At 45.0% G+C, this 20,106-nt stretch overlaps 1 protein-coding gene across 6 annotated transcripts in view; it reads left to right on the forward strand.

Annotated features, from left to right (window-relative positions):
• Nucleotides 1-5,208: 5,208 nt before the first annotated feature.
• The window catches only part of ckap5 (cytoskeleton associated protein 5), a 147,198-nt gene continuing 132,300 nt past the window's right edge, over nucleotides 5,209-20,106 (forward strand). For 3 of the 6 annotated variants that reach the window (XM_086008097.1, XM_086008100.1, XM_086008103.1), the window contains exons 1-2: nucleotides 5,210-5,397; nucleotides 16,993-17,082. In XM_086008097.1, the coding sequence (XP_085864223.1) occupies nucleotides 17,026-17,082 (57 nt within the window). In that variant the 5' untranslated portion in view covers nucleotides 5,210-5,397; nucleotides 16,993-17,025. Of the gene's footprint in view, nucleotides 5,398-16,992; nucleotides 17,083-20,106 lie in introns of all 6 variants that reach the window. The other 3 variants (XM_086008101.1, XM_086008102.1, XM_086008098.1) reach the window with 2 other exon arrangements.

Here is a 20,106-nt window from a genome sequence, read left to right on the forward strand (position 1 = left end):
AGCACCAGATCCAGCAATGTCTCCTTCTTAGTTGGGCCAAGAACATACTGGTCAAGGAAATTCTCCTGAACACATTTCAGAAATTCCTCCCCCTCCTTTCCCTTTACCCTAGCATTATCCCAATCGATATTTGGGTAATTAAAGTCCCCCAATATCACCACTCTATAGCTCTTGCATATCTTTGCGATTTACCTGCAGATTTGCTCCTCTACCTCCCTCTCACTATTTGGAGGCCTATAGAATACCCCCAATAGCGTGATCATACCCTTTTTGCTCCTCAACTCTAACCAAATGGATTCTACATAGATACATAGAGATAGGAACAGGAGTAGGCCATTCGGCCCTTCGAGCCTGCTCCGCCATTCAATGAGATCATGGCTGATCTTCGTCTGAGATCATAGCTGATCTTACCAGTTCAGTACCCCGTCCCCGCCTTTTCTCCGTAACCCTTAATCCCCTTAGCCTTCAGAAATATATCCAATTCTCTCTTGAAAATATTTATTGAATTAGCCTTCACAGCCCTCTGTGGCAGGGAATTCCACAGGCTCACCACTCTTTGAGTGAAGAAATTCTTCCTCATCTCTGTTTTAAATGATTTGCCCGCTATTTTTAGACTGTGGCCCCTGGTTCTGTGCTCCCCGGCCATTGGAAACATTCTCTCTGAATTCAGCCTGTCCAGGCCTGCCATAATTTTATATGTTTCGATGAGATCCCCTCTCAATCTTCTAAACTCCAGTGAGTACAAGCCCAAACTATTTAATCTCTCTTCGTAGGTCATTCCCGCCATTCCAGGTATCAGCCTGGTGAATCGCCGTTGCACTCTTTCCATGGCAAGAACATCCTTCCGCAGATGGGGCGACCAAAACTGTACACAATACTCCAGATGCGGTCTCACCAGCACCTTGTACAGCTGTAGTAAGGTATCCCTATTCCTATACTCGAACCCCCTTGATATGAAGGCCAACATACCATTTGCCTTCTTAATCGCCTGTTGCACCTGCATGCTCTCCTTCAGTGACTGGTGCACAAGAACACCCAGGTCCCTCTGCACTTCCCCATCTCCCAATCTATTGCCATTTAGATAATAATCTACCCTCCTGTTTTTACCCCCAAAGTGGATAACCTCGCATTTATCCACATTATAGTGCATCTGCCACGTATCCGCCCATTCCCCCAACCTGTCCAAATCACACTGTAGCCTCCTGACATCCTCATCAGAGCCCACCCCTCCTCCTAGTTTAGTGTCGTCAGCGAATTTGGAAATATTGCATCCAATTCCCTGATCCAGATCATTTATATATATTGTGAACAGCTGGGGTCCCAGGACAGATCCTTGCGGCACCCCGCTGGTCACTGCCTGCCACTCCGAAAACGAGCCGTTTATTCCAACTCTCTGTTTTCTATCCGCCAGCCAGTTCTCTATCCACGTTAATACTTTGCCCCCAATCCCATGAGCCTTAATTTTGCATGATAATCTTTTGTGTGGAACCTTATCGAAGGCTTTCTGGAAGTCAAGGTACACCACATCCACTGGCTCTCCCCCATCTATTCTACCAGTTACCTCCTCAAAAAATTCCAGCAGATTAGTCAAACACGATTTACCCTTTGTAAATCCATGTTGACTCTGTCCGATCCTTTCCCCATTTGTCAAGTGCTCCGCTATTTTATCCTTAATAATGGACTCTAGCATTTTGCCCACAACCGATGTAAAGCTTACTGGTCTATAATTCCCTGCTTTCTCTCTACCCCCCTTTTTAAATATTGGGGTAACATTAGCTACCCTCCAATCCACGGGTACTGTTCCCGAGTCAATGGAGTTCCGGAAGATGATCCTTAGAGCATCTGCTATCTCCAGGGCCACCTCCTTAAGTACCCTAGGATGTAGTTTATCAGGCCCTGGGGATTTGTCGGCCTTCAGTCCCCTCAACTTACCCAACACCATATCCCTAGAGATACTAATTTCTGTCAGCTCCTCCCTCTCATTAGTCCCTATGTTTGCCGATATTCCTGGGAGGTTATTTGTGTCCTCCTTTGTGAATACAGAACCAAAGTATGAGTTTAATTGGTCTGCCATTTCCTTATTCTCCATTATATATTCTCCCGAATCGGACTGCAAGGGACCGACTTGGGATTTTACCAGTCTTTTCCTCCTGATATACCGATAAAAGCTTTTGCAGTCTGTCTTTATGTTTGCTGCAAGTTTACTTTCGTATTCTATTTTCCCCTTCCTGATTAATCCCTTTGTCCTCTTCTGCTGTATCCTGTACTGCCCCCAATCTTCCGGTCTGGTGCTTTTTTTTGCCAGTTGATATGCCCTTTTTTTTGATTTTATGCTGTCCCTAATTTCCCTCGTTATCCACGGTTGAGTCACCTTTTTAGGTTTATTTTTATGCCAAACCGGTATAAACATGTTCTGGAATTCTTCCATTCTATCTTTGAATGCTTGCCATTGTCTATCCACTGTCAATCCCCCCAGAAACACCACCCAATCAATCTTACCCAATTCCCGTCTCATACCCTCGTAATTCCCTTTATTTAAGTTCTGGACCTTAGTCTCTGATTCAATTTCCTCACTCTCCATCTCGACTGAGAGCTCGATCATATTATGATCGCTCTGACCCAAGGGGCCTCGTACAAGAAGATTGGTGATAAGTCCCTTCTCATTGCACAATACCCAGTCTAAAATGGCCTGATCTCGAGTCGGCTCCTCGACATATTGGTCCAGATAACCGTCCCGAAAACATTCCAGGAATTCCTCCTCCTCAGAATTTTTACTAATTTGGGTAGTCCAATCAATATGTAAATTAAAGTCACCCATGATGACAGCTGTGCTCTTATCGCACGCTTCTCTAATTTCCCTTTTTATGCCTTCCCTCACCTCCATATTACTATTTGGAGGCCTATATATCACACCCACTAACGTTTTCCTCCCCTTGCTATTTCTCATTTCTACCCATACAGATTCCGTTTCATCCGAGTTAATATCCTTCCTTTCCATTGCATTAATCCCCTCCTTGTCCCCTCAAGAACATCCTCCCTTTCCAACACTACAATGTCTTCCTTAATCAGCAGTACCACCCCACCTCCCTTTATTCCTTCCCTATCTTTTTGAACACCGTGTACCCTTGAATATTAAGTACCTAATCCTCACCATTTTTAAGCCACGTTTCCGTTATTGCCACATCATATTGCCACACGGCTAATTGTGCTTGTAGCTCACCAACCTTATTCATCACACTTTGAGTGTTTACGTACATGCATTCTAAACCCATTTTTGAATTTTTTGTAGTCTTTCTTAGTCTGCTCCTATCTAATATGGTACTACTTCTGCCTCCAGCACGACCTTCCCCTCCAGTGCCATCCAACACTCACTCTTCCATGCACCCCATTTCTCCCCTCCATTCCTACATGCTGGTGCCCATCCCCCTGCCAAGCTAGTTTAAACCCTCCCCAACAGCACAAGCAAACCTCCCCGCAAGAATATTGGTCCCGGCTCTGTTGAGGTGTAACCCATCTGGCTTGTACAGGTCCCACCTTCCCCAGAAATGGTCCCAATGCCTCAGGAATCTAAAGCCCTCCCTCCTGCACCATCTCTCCAGCCACGCGTTCATCAGTTCTTTCCTCCTATTCCTGTATTCACAAGCACGTGGCACCGGGAGTAATCCGGAGATTACTACCTTGGAGGTCCTGCTTTTTAATCTCTTTCCTAGCTCCCTATAGTCTGCCTGCAGGACCTCATCCCTCTATCTGCCTATGTTGTTGGTACTGATATGGACAATGACCTCTGGCTATTCACCCTCCCCCCTCAGAGTGTCCTGCAGCCACTCAGTGACATCCTTGACCCTGGCACCAGGGAGGCAACATACCATCCTGGAGTCATGTCTGCATCCACAGAAACGCCTATCTGTTCCCCTAACCAATAAATCCCCTATCACTATTGCTCTTCCACTTATCTTCTCTCCCCCCACTGTGCAGCTGAGCCACCCGTGGTGCCGTGGCCTTGGCTCTAGCTGCTCTCCCCAGAGAAGCCATCAATCCCACCAGTTTCCAGAACTGTGAACCGGTTAGCAAGCGAGATGCACTCTGGGGATTCCTGCCTGGTCCTCCTTCTCTGTCTGGTGGTTACCCATTCCCTCTCTGCCTGCACATTCTGAGGCTGTGGGGTGACCACTTCTAGAAACGTGCTTTCCAAGTATTTCTCAGCCTCGCAGATGCACTGTAGTGACTCCAGCTGCCGCTTAAGCTCCAAAACCCAGAGCTCGAGTTGCTGCAGTTGGCAACACTTCCTGCATACCTGGTCGTCCAGGCCACAAGAAGCGTCCAGGATATCGCATATGGCACAGGATGTGCAAATCACGGGACTGAGCTGCCCTGCCTCTATTTACCAGACTACAGAGGTAATTTAGCAGAAATAAACTTAACAAGAAACACTCAACAGCTACCCACCAATCCGCACCTCCCTCTATTAGAGAGGCTATGAACTACTTAGCCGAAATATACTGAAAACAGAACAAAAACAAGCTTACCACAAATACTCACCATAGTATAAAATTTAGAGCCAGACCTTTCAGGAGTGAAATTAGAAAACACTTCTATACACAAAGGGTGGTAGTAAGTTTGGAACATTCTTCTGCAAACAGCAATTGATGCTAGATCAATTGTTAATTTTAAATCAGAGATTGGCAGCTTTTTATTAACCAAGGGATATGGGTCAAAGGCGGGTATATGGAGTTAGGTTACAAATCAGCCATGATCTCATTGAATAACGGAACAGGCTGGAGGGGCTAAATGGCCTACTGCTGTTCTTTATGTTCCGTTTGGGAGAGGTGGATTTTCCAACAGGAGTTACTACATAGCCATTAGGAGTAGGAACACCAGCCATTTTTCGTTCTCTCTCTCTTTCCCTCCCTGGATTAAGGATCGAGAGGGCTGAGTTGTTACCCGGGTGAAATCAGTGAAAGGACCGAACCCTTGCAACGTTTCAATGCACCTGTCAGAGCCAATACTGGGCGCGCTCTGACTTGAGGCCCGATGTCACCACCCGCCCTTGCACAGAGTCCTGCCCCCAAACGCCGCGCCGATAGGCTAGCTAACGCGGCAGGCCGGATTTTGATTGGCTGCCCTAGGCGTCAATCTAAGCAACCTCTACCGGCGGGTTTCTGGCGAATTTAAATTGGACCAATTAGAAAACCGCTTACGGATGTCGTTAGCGACCAATCGGGCTAGGCGTTGTTTGTGGGGTGAGCGATAGAAATTTCAAATGCGCTCTTACATTAACGGTTTAGAGAAACGGCGAAAGGTTGGTTTCTGAAAAAAAAACGTTGCGAAGCTCCCTCTGGACACGGGCCGGACGGCGACATCAATAGTGGATGCGATCGCTGAGCCCTAACCGGATAGGTAAGCTCCAGTGATCGGCGGGGGAAGCTTGGTGTGTATATCAATATTTATTATCTGAAACGTAATGAAGAAAGGTGAACTCCATTTTCCCTCCTGTTGAAGCGGGCTGTGAACACAATGAAGCCCGAAGCCGGTTCTGGGCCCGGATTCCCTGTCCTTTCTCCGCAGTCACGAGTAGCGGAGAAGCGTCGTAGCTTCTTGCAGCGATTGCGTTGTTTAGCGCGCAGGGAGGGTGAGTGGGTTTGGGCTTGTGTTTGCGGGGGGGTTGATATTTACACCGCCGTTTAAGTGTCTTTGGGCGGTTTGTGTTTCGGGGGTGGGGAAGGAAGGGGGCGCCGGTTCTGACAGCGGTGGTTATTGGACGGTTTATTTTTTTATTTACACACACACACACACACACACCGACGGCAGCTGAATTACCGGAGGAAATGATGGTTGAACGACCCCCGGGGGTTGGGGGCTAATGGCCGGGGGCGGATGGAGGGGGGAAGAGTGGCTGGATGCCGGAGCTGGGACTGTTCAATCGGTGAATGTGTGTGTGAGAGAGAGAGAGAGCCCCAGCCCTCGGCGCCTCCCTTTAACCGGAGACTTCTAACTGCTGTGTTGGTGCCACCGGGCGGACCGGCCTCTGAGGCCTTGGCCGCTGTGCGCGGACGGACGTTCGCTGCGTCAGGTCACCGGGCTGGCGGAAAGGGAAGCTGTGGCGGCCTCTCCCCCTGACGGTGTGCTGTTATGGGTGGGTTTGGAGCGACCTGCCCGGCTCGTTGACACTGCTTTCCTGCTGTTTTGTATCTTCCCAACCGCGGCGGTTTCCTTTTTGTGGGCGGCTCTTTTATTGTTTAATAAAAGGCCAGGATCAGGAGAGTCAGACTTGCGTGTTGCCAGACCTGCTCCTGGCTAACAGCAACGCAGTCAACGCCGTTTCCAACGTTTTTTATATATACAATGGTTCAGTTTCTCGCGATCACTTTTTTTTTAAAAACATGTTTACATTGTAGCCAGGTAGTTCTTGCCGCATCTCCGCCTGCCCATTGGTATTGGTAATTCATATTTTGACAGCCGGATAGGAATGTGACAAAAGGCGATGCATTTTAAATGCCTCCTGCACAGATCTGATTGGTGTAAACTGCAGCCGCTTTCCATTTTTATTTGCACTTGTTTTGGATTATGTTGCTTTATGTTGCTTTTTTATTGTATGGTTAAACAAGAGGTGAGCGACGTTTGCTCGGGGTCTAGGTCTGTGTTTGGTCGACATGAGCTTTCCTCTGATGAAACTTTTTGGGGAAATTCCTTGATTGTATCGGCTTTAACAGATAAATATTGAAATGAGGATCAAGCTTTGATGCATAAATGATAACTTAACCGGTTAGACTTTTTCTTTTAAAGCGATTTCATTAATGGGCTGGATTTTGTTCTGAGCAGTGAACGAAATGTTGCTAGCTGTCGGTTGGACTTTCACTTGCCCATAAGCTTTCTATGGGCTATTACACGGAAAGTTCCTGCCAACCAGCCATCCAAAAAGCGCAGCGCCCTCTACATCTGGGACCTGTGTGAACAGGACAAGCAACTGTGTGGCTCTTTAACGAATGAGATTGAAGAATTGTTAATGTGCAGGGCATGAACCAGGAAGTGTATGTTGGGATGTAGATTTCAATGTCAAATCAGGTACAGAAAGTGCAGAAGGAAAGAAAGCTTGGATTAAGAGAAATAAGAGACAGTTTAAAAAAGAAATCTCCAACAACAAATGAAGGAATGAGACTCTACACTTGTAAAAGTAGATTTTCAGTGCCTAAGAGGTTGTTTGGCAGTAATTAAGACTTATCACGATGCTAAAAGATACTTAGACTGGAATGGACAAGCCCTAACCGTGACAATTTTAGTCTGTATCTAATGAGGTAAGTACAGCAACTTGATGCTGTTCAATAGATTTGAATGGTGTCAGACAGCGAGATTCTGTGTTTGGGAAGCTTTTGGAGGAACATTGCACCTCGGATAGCAGCTTCCCGATTTCCACGTTTAACAGTGCATGTGTGTTCGCAGGAAGTTGCTGTTGGATTTGCGCACAAATTACGGTGAGCGCCATTAACCTCACTGTTAATTTTTATAGCAAAATCTGTCCCATTTTCAGTTCTGTAGATCAGTAGTTAACACTATTCAGAACCAAAACTGCTGTTTTGCGGCAGGATGCATGAAATGGATGCTACATACAATGATGTTGCATGTTGTGTGGAAAGGCGAGGCTTGTCCAAGTACACAGGAATGCAAAACCCTTATTCACTTGACCTTTTTTAGGTTCGTGTTTGATTTAATAAAAAAAAATAAAAAAAATTTCTGGTCGTGAATGTTAGCCAGATTTGAAATTGTGCGCAACTAAAACAAATGAATATGTAGTTTCTCGTACACAATTTAAATTTCCCACCCTCGTGGGCAATAACGTTACTTGTTTTCCCTATGCTTTATTTCTGATGGGAAGGCATTGTGCATGTGTATTTCAATATGCTTCTAATTATTTTTGGATTAAGTATTAAAATGCAACTTCTATCACATTTTGATTCTGCTGTGAGGGTCGTCTCTTTTTCTATTCTGATTTTAGTAGTAAATAAGCAAGTGCTAGGCTAGATGTTTAACAACTTAGTGTTAGGGGGACTAAATACGTGGGGTTACGGAGATAGGGTGGGATATATGTTGGTGTAGGGGTTACGGGGATAGGGTGGGATATGTGTCGGTGCAGGCTCGATGGGCCGAAATGGCCTCTATCTGCACTGATTTCTGTGAAATCTGTGAAAACCAAAAGCATTGTACTGTGCTAATACATTTTTTAAGCTTCTTGTTTCATCATGTTTTCTTAAAAAATTTAATACTTGCTATCAATTATCTTTTAAAGAAGCCATGAACCTTGAATATTATATAAAAACACAATTACAGCTTTATATTTGGGTAAATAAGGAATTGTGCAGAATTTCTATATTAAAGTTCACTTGTGTAATGTGTTGGAATACTGTGCTGCTGATGGAACTGCACTAGTCCACAAAATAATGTGTTGGCAAATTTCATCTTGATGAACTAAATGTTACTGAACTCTGTTGTCTTTACTGGACACTTTCTTTATATATGCAACAGTTCCCTCTTGGTTTCTAGCCCACTATCATATTGGCCCAGAAATTCAGGTCGGGGGCTTCCTGCGGGTGCAAGCTCCCGACCTGCACTTACCTAGCGCGCCGGCCGTTGAGGCCTGGGCCTGCGTGCATTTGTGGCCCGCTCCAGCTCCCGGCGCGCTGTGCTTGCGTGATCCAGCGGCGTAGTTAGTGCGATGCGTCGGCTGGGATCACGTGAGCACTGGGCAACCATTCGGAGGATGGAAAAGTCCATTCATGAGTTTGACAGAAAGAACTGTCAAACTCATGAAAACTCTAGGCGCCCAAAACAGTACTTAACCTTAAACTAAATTTGAAAAAAAATCTCACTGTTTAAATCAACTATAAATAACTATTTTAAACAATAATTTAAATTTTTGAAAAAAATAATTTTATAAAAAATCGGGGCTAAAAATACACTTACCTTACTGTAAAGTATTTAAAAATAATAAACCTGTGGAAAAAATGTTCTAATTTTAATTAATTGACCACTTACCTTTTAAAATGAAGTCCTTACGTCTGCTTTTTAAATGTGCAAAATGTAGAGGCCTTCACGCACAGGCAAACCTGTATATTTAAAAAAAAAGGCGGAAGTTCAACGCGCACGCGCAGACTCCTGCGCGCACACGTTCGACCTCTGAACCCCTTTGTTCAGAGGATCGGAAATGCCGGCTTCCCGCACATGCGTAGTGCATGCAAGAAACCGGCACTTCCATCGGGTCCACGCGTGGGTACTCCGTCCGTACTCATGCGTTGGGACCCGAATTTCTGGGCCAATGTGTACAACTGGCGCGGCCACCCCCTAAAGGAACCATGTACCACCCTGCAAACATTTGAGAGATTTCATAAATTCCAGTGTTACTGTTCAAGCTTTCTCTCAACACCTTTATCTTGTGCTCACAGTAAAAAGATGGTTCCCATAAGTACACCAAGACCACTGTGACATGCAACCGAAGACATTATAGTGGCTATCATTTAAAATTATTCTTTTTAATCAAGTTCGTCACAAAGAACAATCGACATGTGGAATGGACTGCCAGTTACAGTAGTGGAGATAAAAGTCCTGGACCATTTAAGAAACAAATGCAGCAATTGGGTGGGAGGGGGTGGACTGGACTGTAGGTTCTTTCTGGATGGATCAATAAAGATGGGCTGAATGGCCTTCCTAATTGCAAGTATTTTGTGATCTTGAGTGGCTTACTCACAAATTAGGAATGTTACATATTTAACAACATAGTTACATTTCCCCATTAAAAGTGTATTTTGCCATTTAATACCTTCAATAAAATTTTTACTTCCATAAGCCTGGGTTTTTAACTGGGTATATTAACCATACGACTATTCGAAAGAGCTTTCACCCACATCTGTATCGTTTTCAGAACACCAACTTGCATTTATATAGTGCCTGTAACATAGTAAAACGTCCCACGACTCTTCACAGGAATGTAATCAGACAAAAATTTGACACTGAGCCAAAACTATTAGGACATGACTAAACGCTTAGTCAAAGAGAGAGGTTTTCAGCAGCGTCTTAAAGGGAGAGAGAGAGAGAGAGGAAAGCGGATTGGAGAGAGAATTCCAGAGCTTGGGGCCTAGATGGCTGAAGGCACAGTCACCAATGGTGGAACGAAGGAAGTGGAGGTGGTTACAGAGATGGGGAGGTACGAGACCATTGAAGGATTGAAACACAAGGATGAGAATTTTAAATTGGAGGTGTTGGTGGACTGGGAGCCAGTGTAGGTTAGTGAGCCCAAGGGTGATGTGTGAAAGGGATTTGAGATGGGCAGCAGAGTTCAAGTTTAAGGAGGGTGGAAGATGGGCGGCCTGCTTGGAGAGCATTGGAATAGTTGAGTCTGGAGATAACAGAAGCATGGATGAGGGCAGATGCAGTGGTGGGCTATGTTAGAGGTGGAAGTAGGCTGTCTTTGTGATGATGATGCAGTGGGGTTGGAAGCTTCGCCCCGGGTCAAATAGGATGCCGAGATTGACAACAGTCTGGTTCAACCAGACAGTGGCTAGGGAGGGAGAGTGGAGTCGGTGACTAGAGAACCGAGATTATGACGGAGAATTCCCAATGTTTAATTGGAGGAAATTTTGGCTCATCTAAGACTGGATGTTTGACACGCAGTCTGACAACACAAAGTGGGGGAGTGTGTGCGGGGGAGGTTTGCGATAGGTAGTGATGAGCTCGAGCTGGGTATCGTCTGCATACTTGAACCTGACCTTGTCTTTGGATAATCTTGCTGAGGGGTAGCATGTAGAGGAGAAATAGGGGGTGGTTGATTGCCCCTGGAGTACCCCAAGAATCTATGGTGCGGGGGCAGGAAGAGGAGCCATTGCGGGAGATTCTCTGGCTATGACTGGACAGGTGAGAGTGGAACCAAGTGTGGGCATTCCCACTCAACTGGACAACTGAGAGGCATTTGGAGGAGGATAGTGTGGTCAACCGTGTCAAAAGGCTGCAGACAGTTTGAGAAGGATGAGAAGTGATAGTGCAGTACGATCACAGTCACAGCAATGTAATTTGCGACTTTAGAACTTTCCAACGTGAAGCCTGTGCAGCCATATTTTACGGTTGCCTCGTCATGTGAAGATTTGAGTTTCTTTGCTTTTTCCAAAAGACTTTAAAACAAACTGGCACTTGAATTCTGCAAGTTTTGTTTTTATTTACTTGGTGACAGGATGGGGGTGATCATGCTGGCAAGATTGCATTTATTTCTCATCCTTAGTTGCCATGAGATGAGGTTGGATCATCTCCTTGCTACAGTTCTTGTGATGCTAGAATATTGGCCCAGCAGTGATGAAAGAATGGTGACTACCCAGACTGGAACTTGAAGTTGATGGTATTCCTGTGATGTTGCCTGTCTAAAGAGCTGGGGAGGTGCTGTTAAAGTAATCTTGGTGAGTGTCTGCAGTACACCCTGTAGATAATACACCCGCATTGGACTAATCAGTCATCTGCAAACTCATTTTTAATGTGGAAGCAAGTCATCCTCGGTTCCGAGGGACTGCCTAAGAAGAGAAGATGATAATACTGCAGCCCAAATGTGTTTGGGTGTATAAGAGGTGGATATTGATTTCAGTGGATGGGATGCCAATTAGATGGACTGCTATGTCCTGAATGGTCTTGTGCTTCTTGAGTGTTACAGCTGCACTTATCCATGTGTGTGGTGAGTTATAGAACTTGAGCCTTCTAGATAGTAGAGACATTGAGGGCTCAGGAGTAATGTTCCCTTTAACTGGTCCATTCACATTTTCGCACATGCGCGGTTTCTTCCCTGTAGAAGCCAGTGAGCGGCTTGCGTGGGACCTCCAGATCTCTGCGCAGCTTAGCGGGAACGTTGGTCAAGAGGTGAACCGGCCACGTTAGTGATTTTTTTTAGGAGACCACCACAACAACAACAACAACAACTTGTATTTATATAGCGCCTTTAAGGTAGTAAAACGTCCCAAGGCACTGCTCAGGAGTATTGTAAGACACAAAATTTGATACCGAGCCACATAGGATAAATTAGGGCAGGTGACCAAAAGCTTGGTGAAAGAGGTAGGTTTTAAGGAGTGTCTTAAAGGAGGAAAGAGAGGTAGCGAGATGGACAGGGGATGGGGCTGAAGGAGATTGGAGATAGGAAGCATTTAATGAAGTAGCTAATGAACAATTAACCCCTCTGCCTCCCAGAAGAGGGATTTGATAACCCATGCTTCTGAGTTGTACTCCCCAGATAAGGTTGTAAGCACCTTTTTATCGGTAAAATTGTCTTAATTTCAATAAAACCAATTATTTAGAGAAGTGTTTCGGTCTTGGTTTAATCTTGCCTCTTGTACCCTAAAAAAGTTAAATTCTAGTGGTCGGGGCTTGGACCACTCGTTGTAAAGTACCCGGCCCCTCTCCTCTTGTAGCTATGGTGTTGATGGGGCTGACCCACTTAAGCTTCTAGCCATGGAGACTTCCATGATATTGACGGTGGGAGACTTGGCATTGATGGGGCTGTTGAAGGTCAGGGAGAGGTTATTGCAACGCGTTGGAGAATATCATTGACTGGCACTTGCGTGGTACAAATTCTGCTGCTCATAGACAATACCTGTGATTGCAGTTCTCAAGTCCTCGAACATGTTCGAACACCTCCCAAATCCGTGCCCATCTTTCCCACAATTCCATGTTTGAATCCCTCCAATCAGGTTTCCGCCCTTGTCACAGTACAGAAATGGCTCTCCTCAAAGTCACAAATGACATCCTTTGTGACTGTGACGAAGGTAAACTATCCCTCCTCATCCTTCTTGACTTATCTGCAGCCTTTGACACGGTTGACCACTCCATCCTTCTCCAACGCCTTTCCACCGTCGTCCAGCTGGGTGGGACTGCATTCACCTGGTTCCACTCTTATCTAGCAATCCTAATCCTGCATTGGTACCTCTGGTGTCCCCCAAGGATCTATCCTTGGCCCCCTCCTATTTCTCATCTACATGTTGCCTCTTGGCGACATCATATAAAAACATAGCATCCGTTTCCACATGTACACTGACGACACCCAGCTCTACCTCACTACCTCTTCTCTTAACCACTCCATGGTGTCTAAATTGTCAGACTCCTGGTCCCACAAGCAGTTCTGGATGAGCAAAAATGTTCTCCATTGGGGAGACTGAAGCCATTGTTTTTGGTCCCCGCCACAAACTCCGTTCCCTAGCCACTGACTCCATCCCACTTGTTAACATCTGTCTGAGGCTGAACCACACTGTTTGCAACCTTGGTGTCATATTTATAGAGTCTTAACGGCACAGAAGGAGACCATTCGGCCCATCTAGTCCATGCCAGCTCTCTGTAGAGCAATCCAGTCAGTCCCATTCCCCCGCTCTATCCCTGTAGCCCTGCAAGTTTATTTCCCTCAAGTGCCTATCCAGTCTCCCCTTGAAAACATTGAGTGTCTCCGCTTCCACCACTTCTGTCGGCAGCGAGTTCCAGGTCCTCCCCACTCGCTGCGTAAAAAAGTTTTCCCTCGCATCCCCCCTGTATCTCTTGCCCAAAACCTAAAATCTGTGTCCTCTGGTCCTTGTACCGTCAACTCTTGGGAACAGCCTTTCCCCGTTTAGCCTAGCCAAACCCGTCATAATCCTTGACCCTGACATGAGCTTCCAACTACATATCCGCAGCATAACAAAGACCGCCTACTTTCACCTCCGGAACATCGCCCATCTCTGCCCCTGCCTCAGCTCATCCGCTGCTGAAACCCTCGTCCATGCCTTTGGTACCTTTAGAGTTGACTATTCCAGCGCACTCCTGGCTGGCCTCCCACATTCCACCCTACGTAAACTTGGGCCATCCAAAACTCAACTGCCTGTGTCCTAACTCGCACCAAATCCCGTTCGCCCATCACCCCTGTGCTCACTGACCTACATTGGCTCCTGGTTAAGCAGCGCCTTGATTTCAAAATTCTCATCCTTGTTTTCAAATCCCTCCATGGCCTTGCCCCTTCCTATCTCTGATCTCCTTCAGCCCCACAACCCCCCCCCCCCCCCCCCGAGATATCTGCGCTTCTCTAATGCTGCCCTCTTGAGCATCCCTGATTTATAATTGCTCAAACTTTGGTGGCTGTGCCTTCTGTTGCCTGGGCCCTAAGCTCTGGAATTCCCTGCCTAAACCTGTCCACCTTGCTACCTCTCTTTCCTCCTTTAAGACACTCCTTAAAAACCTACCTTTGACCAAGCAGTTACCCCACTATTCAAAAAAGGTGGTAGAGAAAAAGCAGGGAATTATAGACCGGTAATCCTGACATCAGTAGTGGGGAAAATGCTGGAGTCCGTTATAAAAGATGTAATAGCAGAGCACTTGGAAAGCAGTGACGGGATCGGACAAAGTCAACATGGATTTATAAAAGGTAAATCGTGCTTGACTAATCTACTGGAATTTTTTGAGGATATAACTGGTAAAATAGATAAGGGAGAACCAGTGGATGTGGTGTATTTGGACTTTCAGAAGGCTTTCGATAAGGTCCCGCATAAGAGATTAGCGTGCAAAATTAAGGCACATGGGATTGGGGGCAAGGTATTGACTTGGACAGAGAACTGGTTGGCAGACAGAAAGCAAAGAGTTGGAATAAACGGGTCGTTTTCCGAGTGGCAGGCAGTGACTAGTGGGGTACCGCAAGGATCGGTCCTAGGACCCCAGCTGTTCACAATATATATTAATGATCTGGACGAGGGAATTGGATGTAATATCTCCAAATTTGCAGACGACACAAAGTTGGGTGGGTGGGTATACTGTGAGGAGGATGTCGTGAAACTCCAGTACGATTTGGGCAGAAACATGGCAAATGCACTATAATGTGGATAAATGTGAGGTTATCCACTTTGGTGGCAAAAACAGGAAGGCAGATTATTATTTGAATGGCAATAGATTGGGAGAAGGGGAAGTGCAGAGAGACCTGGGTGTTCTTGTGCACCAGTCGCTGAAGGCAAGCATGCAGGTGCAGCAGGCGGTTAAGAAGGCAAATGGTATGTTGGCCTTCGTAGCAAGAGGGTTCGAGTACAGGAACAAGGATGTCTTGCTGCAGTTGTGTAGGGCCTTGGTGAGACTGCACCTTGAGTATTGTGTGCAGTTTTGGTTGCCTTATCTGAGGAAGGATGTTCTTGCCATGGAGGGAGTGCAGCGAAGATTCACCAGGCTGATGCCTGGGATGGCAGGAATGACGTATGAGGAGAGATTGTGTCGATTGGGCTTATACTCACTGGAGTTTAGAAGATTTGAGAGGGGATCTCATCGAAACCTATAAAATTCTGTCAGGCCTGGACAGACTAGATGCAGGAAGGATGTTCCCGATGGCCGGGGAGTCCAGAACCAGGGGTCATAGTCTAAGGATAAGGGGTAAGCCATTTAGGACTGAGATGAGGAGGAATTTCTTCACCCAGAGAGTGGTGAACCTGTGGAATTCTCTGCCACAGAGGGCGGTGGAGGCCAGTTCATTAAATATATTCAAGAAGGAGTTGGATATATTTCTTAAGGCTAAAGGGATATGGGGAGAAGGCAGGGACAAGGTACTGAATTTGGATGATCAGCCATGATCTCATTGAATGGCGGAGCAGGCTCGAGGGGCCGAATGGCCTACTCCTGCTCCTATCCTATCTTCTAAGCTTTTGGTCACCTGCCCTAATTTATCCTTCTGTGGATTGGTGTCAAATTTTTGTCTTAAAATACTCCTGTGCAGCGCCTTGGGACGTTTTACTACGTTAAAGGTGCTATATAAATACAAGTAGTTGTTTTAATCAACCAAAAATGTTCAATGAAATGCATTTCTCTTAGTCACTTTATTGCTGCTGAAGTTTAAAACAAAAGAAGTTTTTGAGGCTTAAAGAATTTTTAAAATAAAAATGTAACTACATGAGCTTTTGAGCATTGAGGCAATTTTTGTTTATGGAAATGTTGATTTAAAGATTGTATGTTAAGAAATTCTCGTAGTACACTAAAGGATAAGTTTTCTGTTTCTGTGCTCCTGGTACATCTTTGGGCCACGTTAGTGAAATGCACATTTTTGTATGATTCTTTGTTAATTAATTTTAAGTGGGAATTTTTACCTTTTTTAAATGCTTTAAGGCAAGAATGTAAGACCAAAGCCAGTAAACAATGGTCACAGCAGGGTGGGGGAGATGGAATACTTGAGGCACAAAAAGGGCAGCGGACAGGTTGGGGAGGTTTGGGTCCCATTCTTCTGGGTCGCTCCCTCTCAAGACGGCACCTCCCCAATATCCCTTCAACTCCGCCCTCATGCTCAGAAACCCCTTTGTAGCCTTGCTTTCGCTCTACCTTTCCCTTTTGGTGCACTCAATCCCTAGATCACATTCAGTGTTCTTTGACCCCAGAGCCTCCCTCTCCAGATTTCCTGTTAGCCTGCTGTGCCGTCCTAGACCCTGAAGCACCCCTTGAAAATACTGCTGTGATCTGAGACCCCCATCCAGTACTGCCAGAATCAGTCCCCACCTTCTGGATTCTTCCAGATCCCCGAGCTGCCCCAATGCTGACAAGTCCGTGTCCTCTGTAGTATCATGTGCATAACGCCCCTGTTCTTTATATTTAAAAAAATCCTCTGGCTCCTTCTGAGTAATGTCATAAAAGATCTGCTAGTAACTATATAAATTGCTTCTGGTTGCTTAAAATGGGTACCAGCTACTGCAGAAGTAAACTGTTTCAAGCCAGTTACAGTATATAGTTATATTTTAAACTTCTGATCTGTGGTTTGACTGAGAATGTGTTGCATAAAAGTACATGTAGAATTGAGAACTCGTACTGCTTTGCAGTTGTCCTGCAACTGGATCACACAGGAATCAGATCATGGTGGATTTTGTGGCTAAATGGAGGAGGTGGGGGGGAGGAATGTATAATAGGCTTTATCCCAGGGAACACAGTGGGAAGTCCGCTGGTGTTAATGCTGCAGTGAATGCTGTTTTGGATAGTAATGTTTGTTTATTTCTCCAGGTTGCTGTTTAGTGAGCACATTACCCAAGCACCATGGGGGATGAATGCGAGTGGATGAAATTGCCGATTGACCAGAAGTGTGAGCATAAGGTATGTGTAAGATGTTATTTTAAGTTGCAAGTATAATTGGAAAGATTGTTAGTAAATATTTGCAGAGGAATAATAGTAAATATTTGTAGAGGAATAATAATTAAAGCTCATCAACTTTAACCAGATCTGAGGTAAGTAATCTAGCACAAGTTTTCATTGAAAGCCATAAAAGTAAATGTTTACTGGGCTCCACATAACTTGGGAGCATCAAACTTTTATTTATATAGATAATTCATGGTTTGCTTTACCCACAGCATTTTGAGATACAGTATCTGTACACTTCACCCTAACTCTTGCAATTTGTTGGCTGTGCCATGCTAGTGAATCACAACAACAGAATTTTTGGGCATCCTTGATTGCTGCCGCCTCAGACATATAGCGCTACGTAATGGTGTTACTTTGATAAAGGTTTGTTTGCAGAGAAATTGGAGCTTTTTTGGTTACTGACTTGCCAAGTGGATGTAACTAAATGTAACAATCCAGTAATTTAAATTGCTGTTCATCTTCACTTGTTCATTTCCTGGGGCAAGTTAGATGGAACTCTTCAATCCAACAACCGCTTACATTTCTATAATGCCTTTAACATGGAAAGGCGATTTATATAAATGCAGACTGGAGTGGCAATAGATTGGAGTTAGAGAAGGGATTTGGTAATGAGGTGGGCTTGTTGGTTTTTCTTGTTTTGCCAGTTACCAGACCTTTTTTTTTAGGTTCCCAACCCCATTGTCTTTTCAAGGCAAAATGCTTGGTCTGTCCAATAACTGAAAATCTCCTGATTACTTCAGCCAGTGGTAATTGAAGCTAATGCTGAAGTTCCAGTGGAATTGTCAATTTGTTGGTTTGAAATAGAAAGTGAAAATTAACTGAGCTGCTCTATAAACCTTTGAGTGTTGGTGGGAAATGAGCAATTATCCTGCACTCTCAACAATGGAGCTTTTAAATGGTGCAGCCCTCTGTTAAAATCTTTGTACTGAAGAAGCTTCAAAACAGGTCAAAATAAAGTTGGGCTGAGTGAACTGCTCCGCTCCCCAAATGCTTAATTTTTAAAACACTTGGTAATATGCTAAAGAGATGAGAAGGTTTGATGTAATGTGTGCACCGAGTTATCTGATATTAGCATTTGAGGCACTGAGATCGATTGACCCTGGGCTGGCGGGGAAGAAGTTTTTTTCCTGATTGTTCTATATGATTTGCAAGCATGACTTTAATTGCCAATATAAACTGGAATTTTGTAATAGAACTTGGTCAAAGAAATTGGAACTAGGGAATTTCATACAAGATTGCTTTTTGAGCTGATTAAATCTAGGACTTCACTAAGGGTAACTCGCATTTAAATCTGGTCACAAGTTATCAGACATTTATTAAGCATGGATACAAAATTGGCTACGGGGCAGAGAGTAGTGGCGAACAGTTTTTAGACTGGAGGGAGGTATGCGAAGGTGTTCCCCATGAGTCAGTATTCGGACCACTGCTCTTTTGATCTATAATAATGACCTGGACTTGGGTATAAGGGGCATCATTTCAAAGTTTGCCGATGACATGAAACTTGGAAATACAGTAAACAGTGAGGAGGATGGTAACAGCCTTCAGGAGGGCATAGACAGACTGGTGAAATGGGCAGACACATGGCAGCTGAAATTTAATGCAGAAAAGTGTGAAGTGATGCATTTTGGTAGGAAGAAAGTGGAGAGGCAATGTGAACTAAATGGTACAATTTTAAAGGGGGTGCAGGAACAGAGACCTGGGTGTATGTACGCAAATCTTCAAAGGTAGCAGGACAAGTTCAAAATAAAGTTAGACAAGAAGGCTGTTAAATTTTTTTTTTTTTTTAATTAAATAAATAAATTTAAGAGTACAAAAGCAAGGAAGTAATGCTAAACCTTACACTGGTTAGGTCCCAGCTGGAGTACTGTGGGCACACTTTAGGAAGGATGTTGAAGCCTTAGAGAGGGTACTGAAGAGATTTGCTAGAATCGTACAAGGAATGAGGGACTCCTTACAACAAAGAAGGTTAAGAGGAGATTTGATAGTGGTGTTCAAAATCTTGAACGGTTTCGAAAGAGTAAGGTGAACCTATTTTTAGTGGCAGATGGGCTGGTAACCAGTGGACATAGATTTGAAGTGATTGGCAAAAGAACTAGAGGTGACATAAAACATTTTTTAACACAGCGAGTTGGATGGTACTTGAAGTGGAAACATTTGCTGAGCTATGGGAAAGAGCAGGGACCAAGGCATGATAGGCTGAATGGCCTCCTGTGCTGTATCATTCTAGATTAGTGATATCCGGATACGACTGAGCACACTGGATACAGCAAAGGCTATGGGCCCCGACAACATCCCAGCTATCGTGCTGAAGACTTGTGCTTCAGAACTAGCCGTGCCTCTAGCCAAGCTGTTCCAGTACAGCTACAACACTGGCATCTATCCGACAATGTGGAAAACTGCCCAGGTATGTCCTGTCCACAAAAAGCGGGACAAATCCAACCTGGCCAATTACTGCCCCATCAGTCTACTCAATCATCAGCAAAATGATGGAAGGTGTCATCGAAAGTGCTATCAAGCGGCACTTACTCACCAATAACCTGCTCACTGATGCCCAGTTTGGGTTCTGCGAAGACCACTCGGCTCCCGACCTCATTACAGCCTTGGTCTAAACATGGACAAAGGAGCTGAATTCCAGAGGTGAGATAAGAGTGACTGCCCTTGACATCAAGGCAGATTTGACCAAGTGTGGCATCAAGGAGCCCTAGTAAAACTGAAGTCAATGGGAATCGAAGGGAAAATGCTCCACTGGCTGGAGTCATACCTAGCACAAAGGAAGGTGGTTGAAGGTCAATCATCACAGCCCCAGGACATCGCTGCAGGAGTTCCTCAGGATAGTGTCCTAGGCCCAACCATCTTCAGCTGCTTCATCAATGACCTTCCCTCCAACATAAGGTCAGAAATGGGGATGTTCGCTGATGACTGCAGTGTGTTCAGTGCCATTCACAACTCCTCAAATAATGAAGCAGTCCATGCCTGCAT

Source organism: Somniosus microcephalus, chromosome 15 (assembly GCF_052327205.1).
Source record: "Somniosus microcephalus isolate GS21.2 chromosome 15, FLI_Smic_1.0, whole genome shotgun sequence".
NCBI classification, from domain to species: domain Eukaryota; kingdom Metazoa; phylum Chordata; class Chondrichthyes; order Squaliformes; family Somniosidae; genus Somniosus; species Somniosus microcephalus.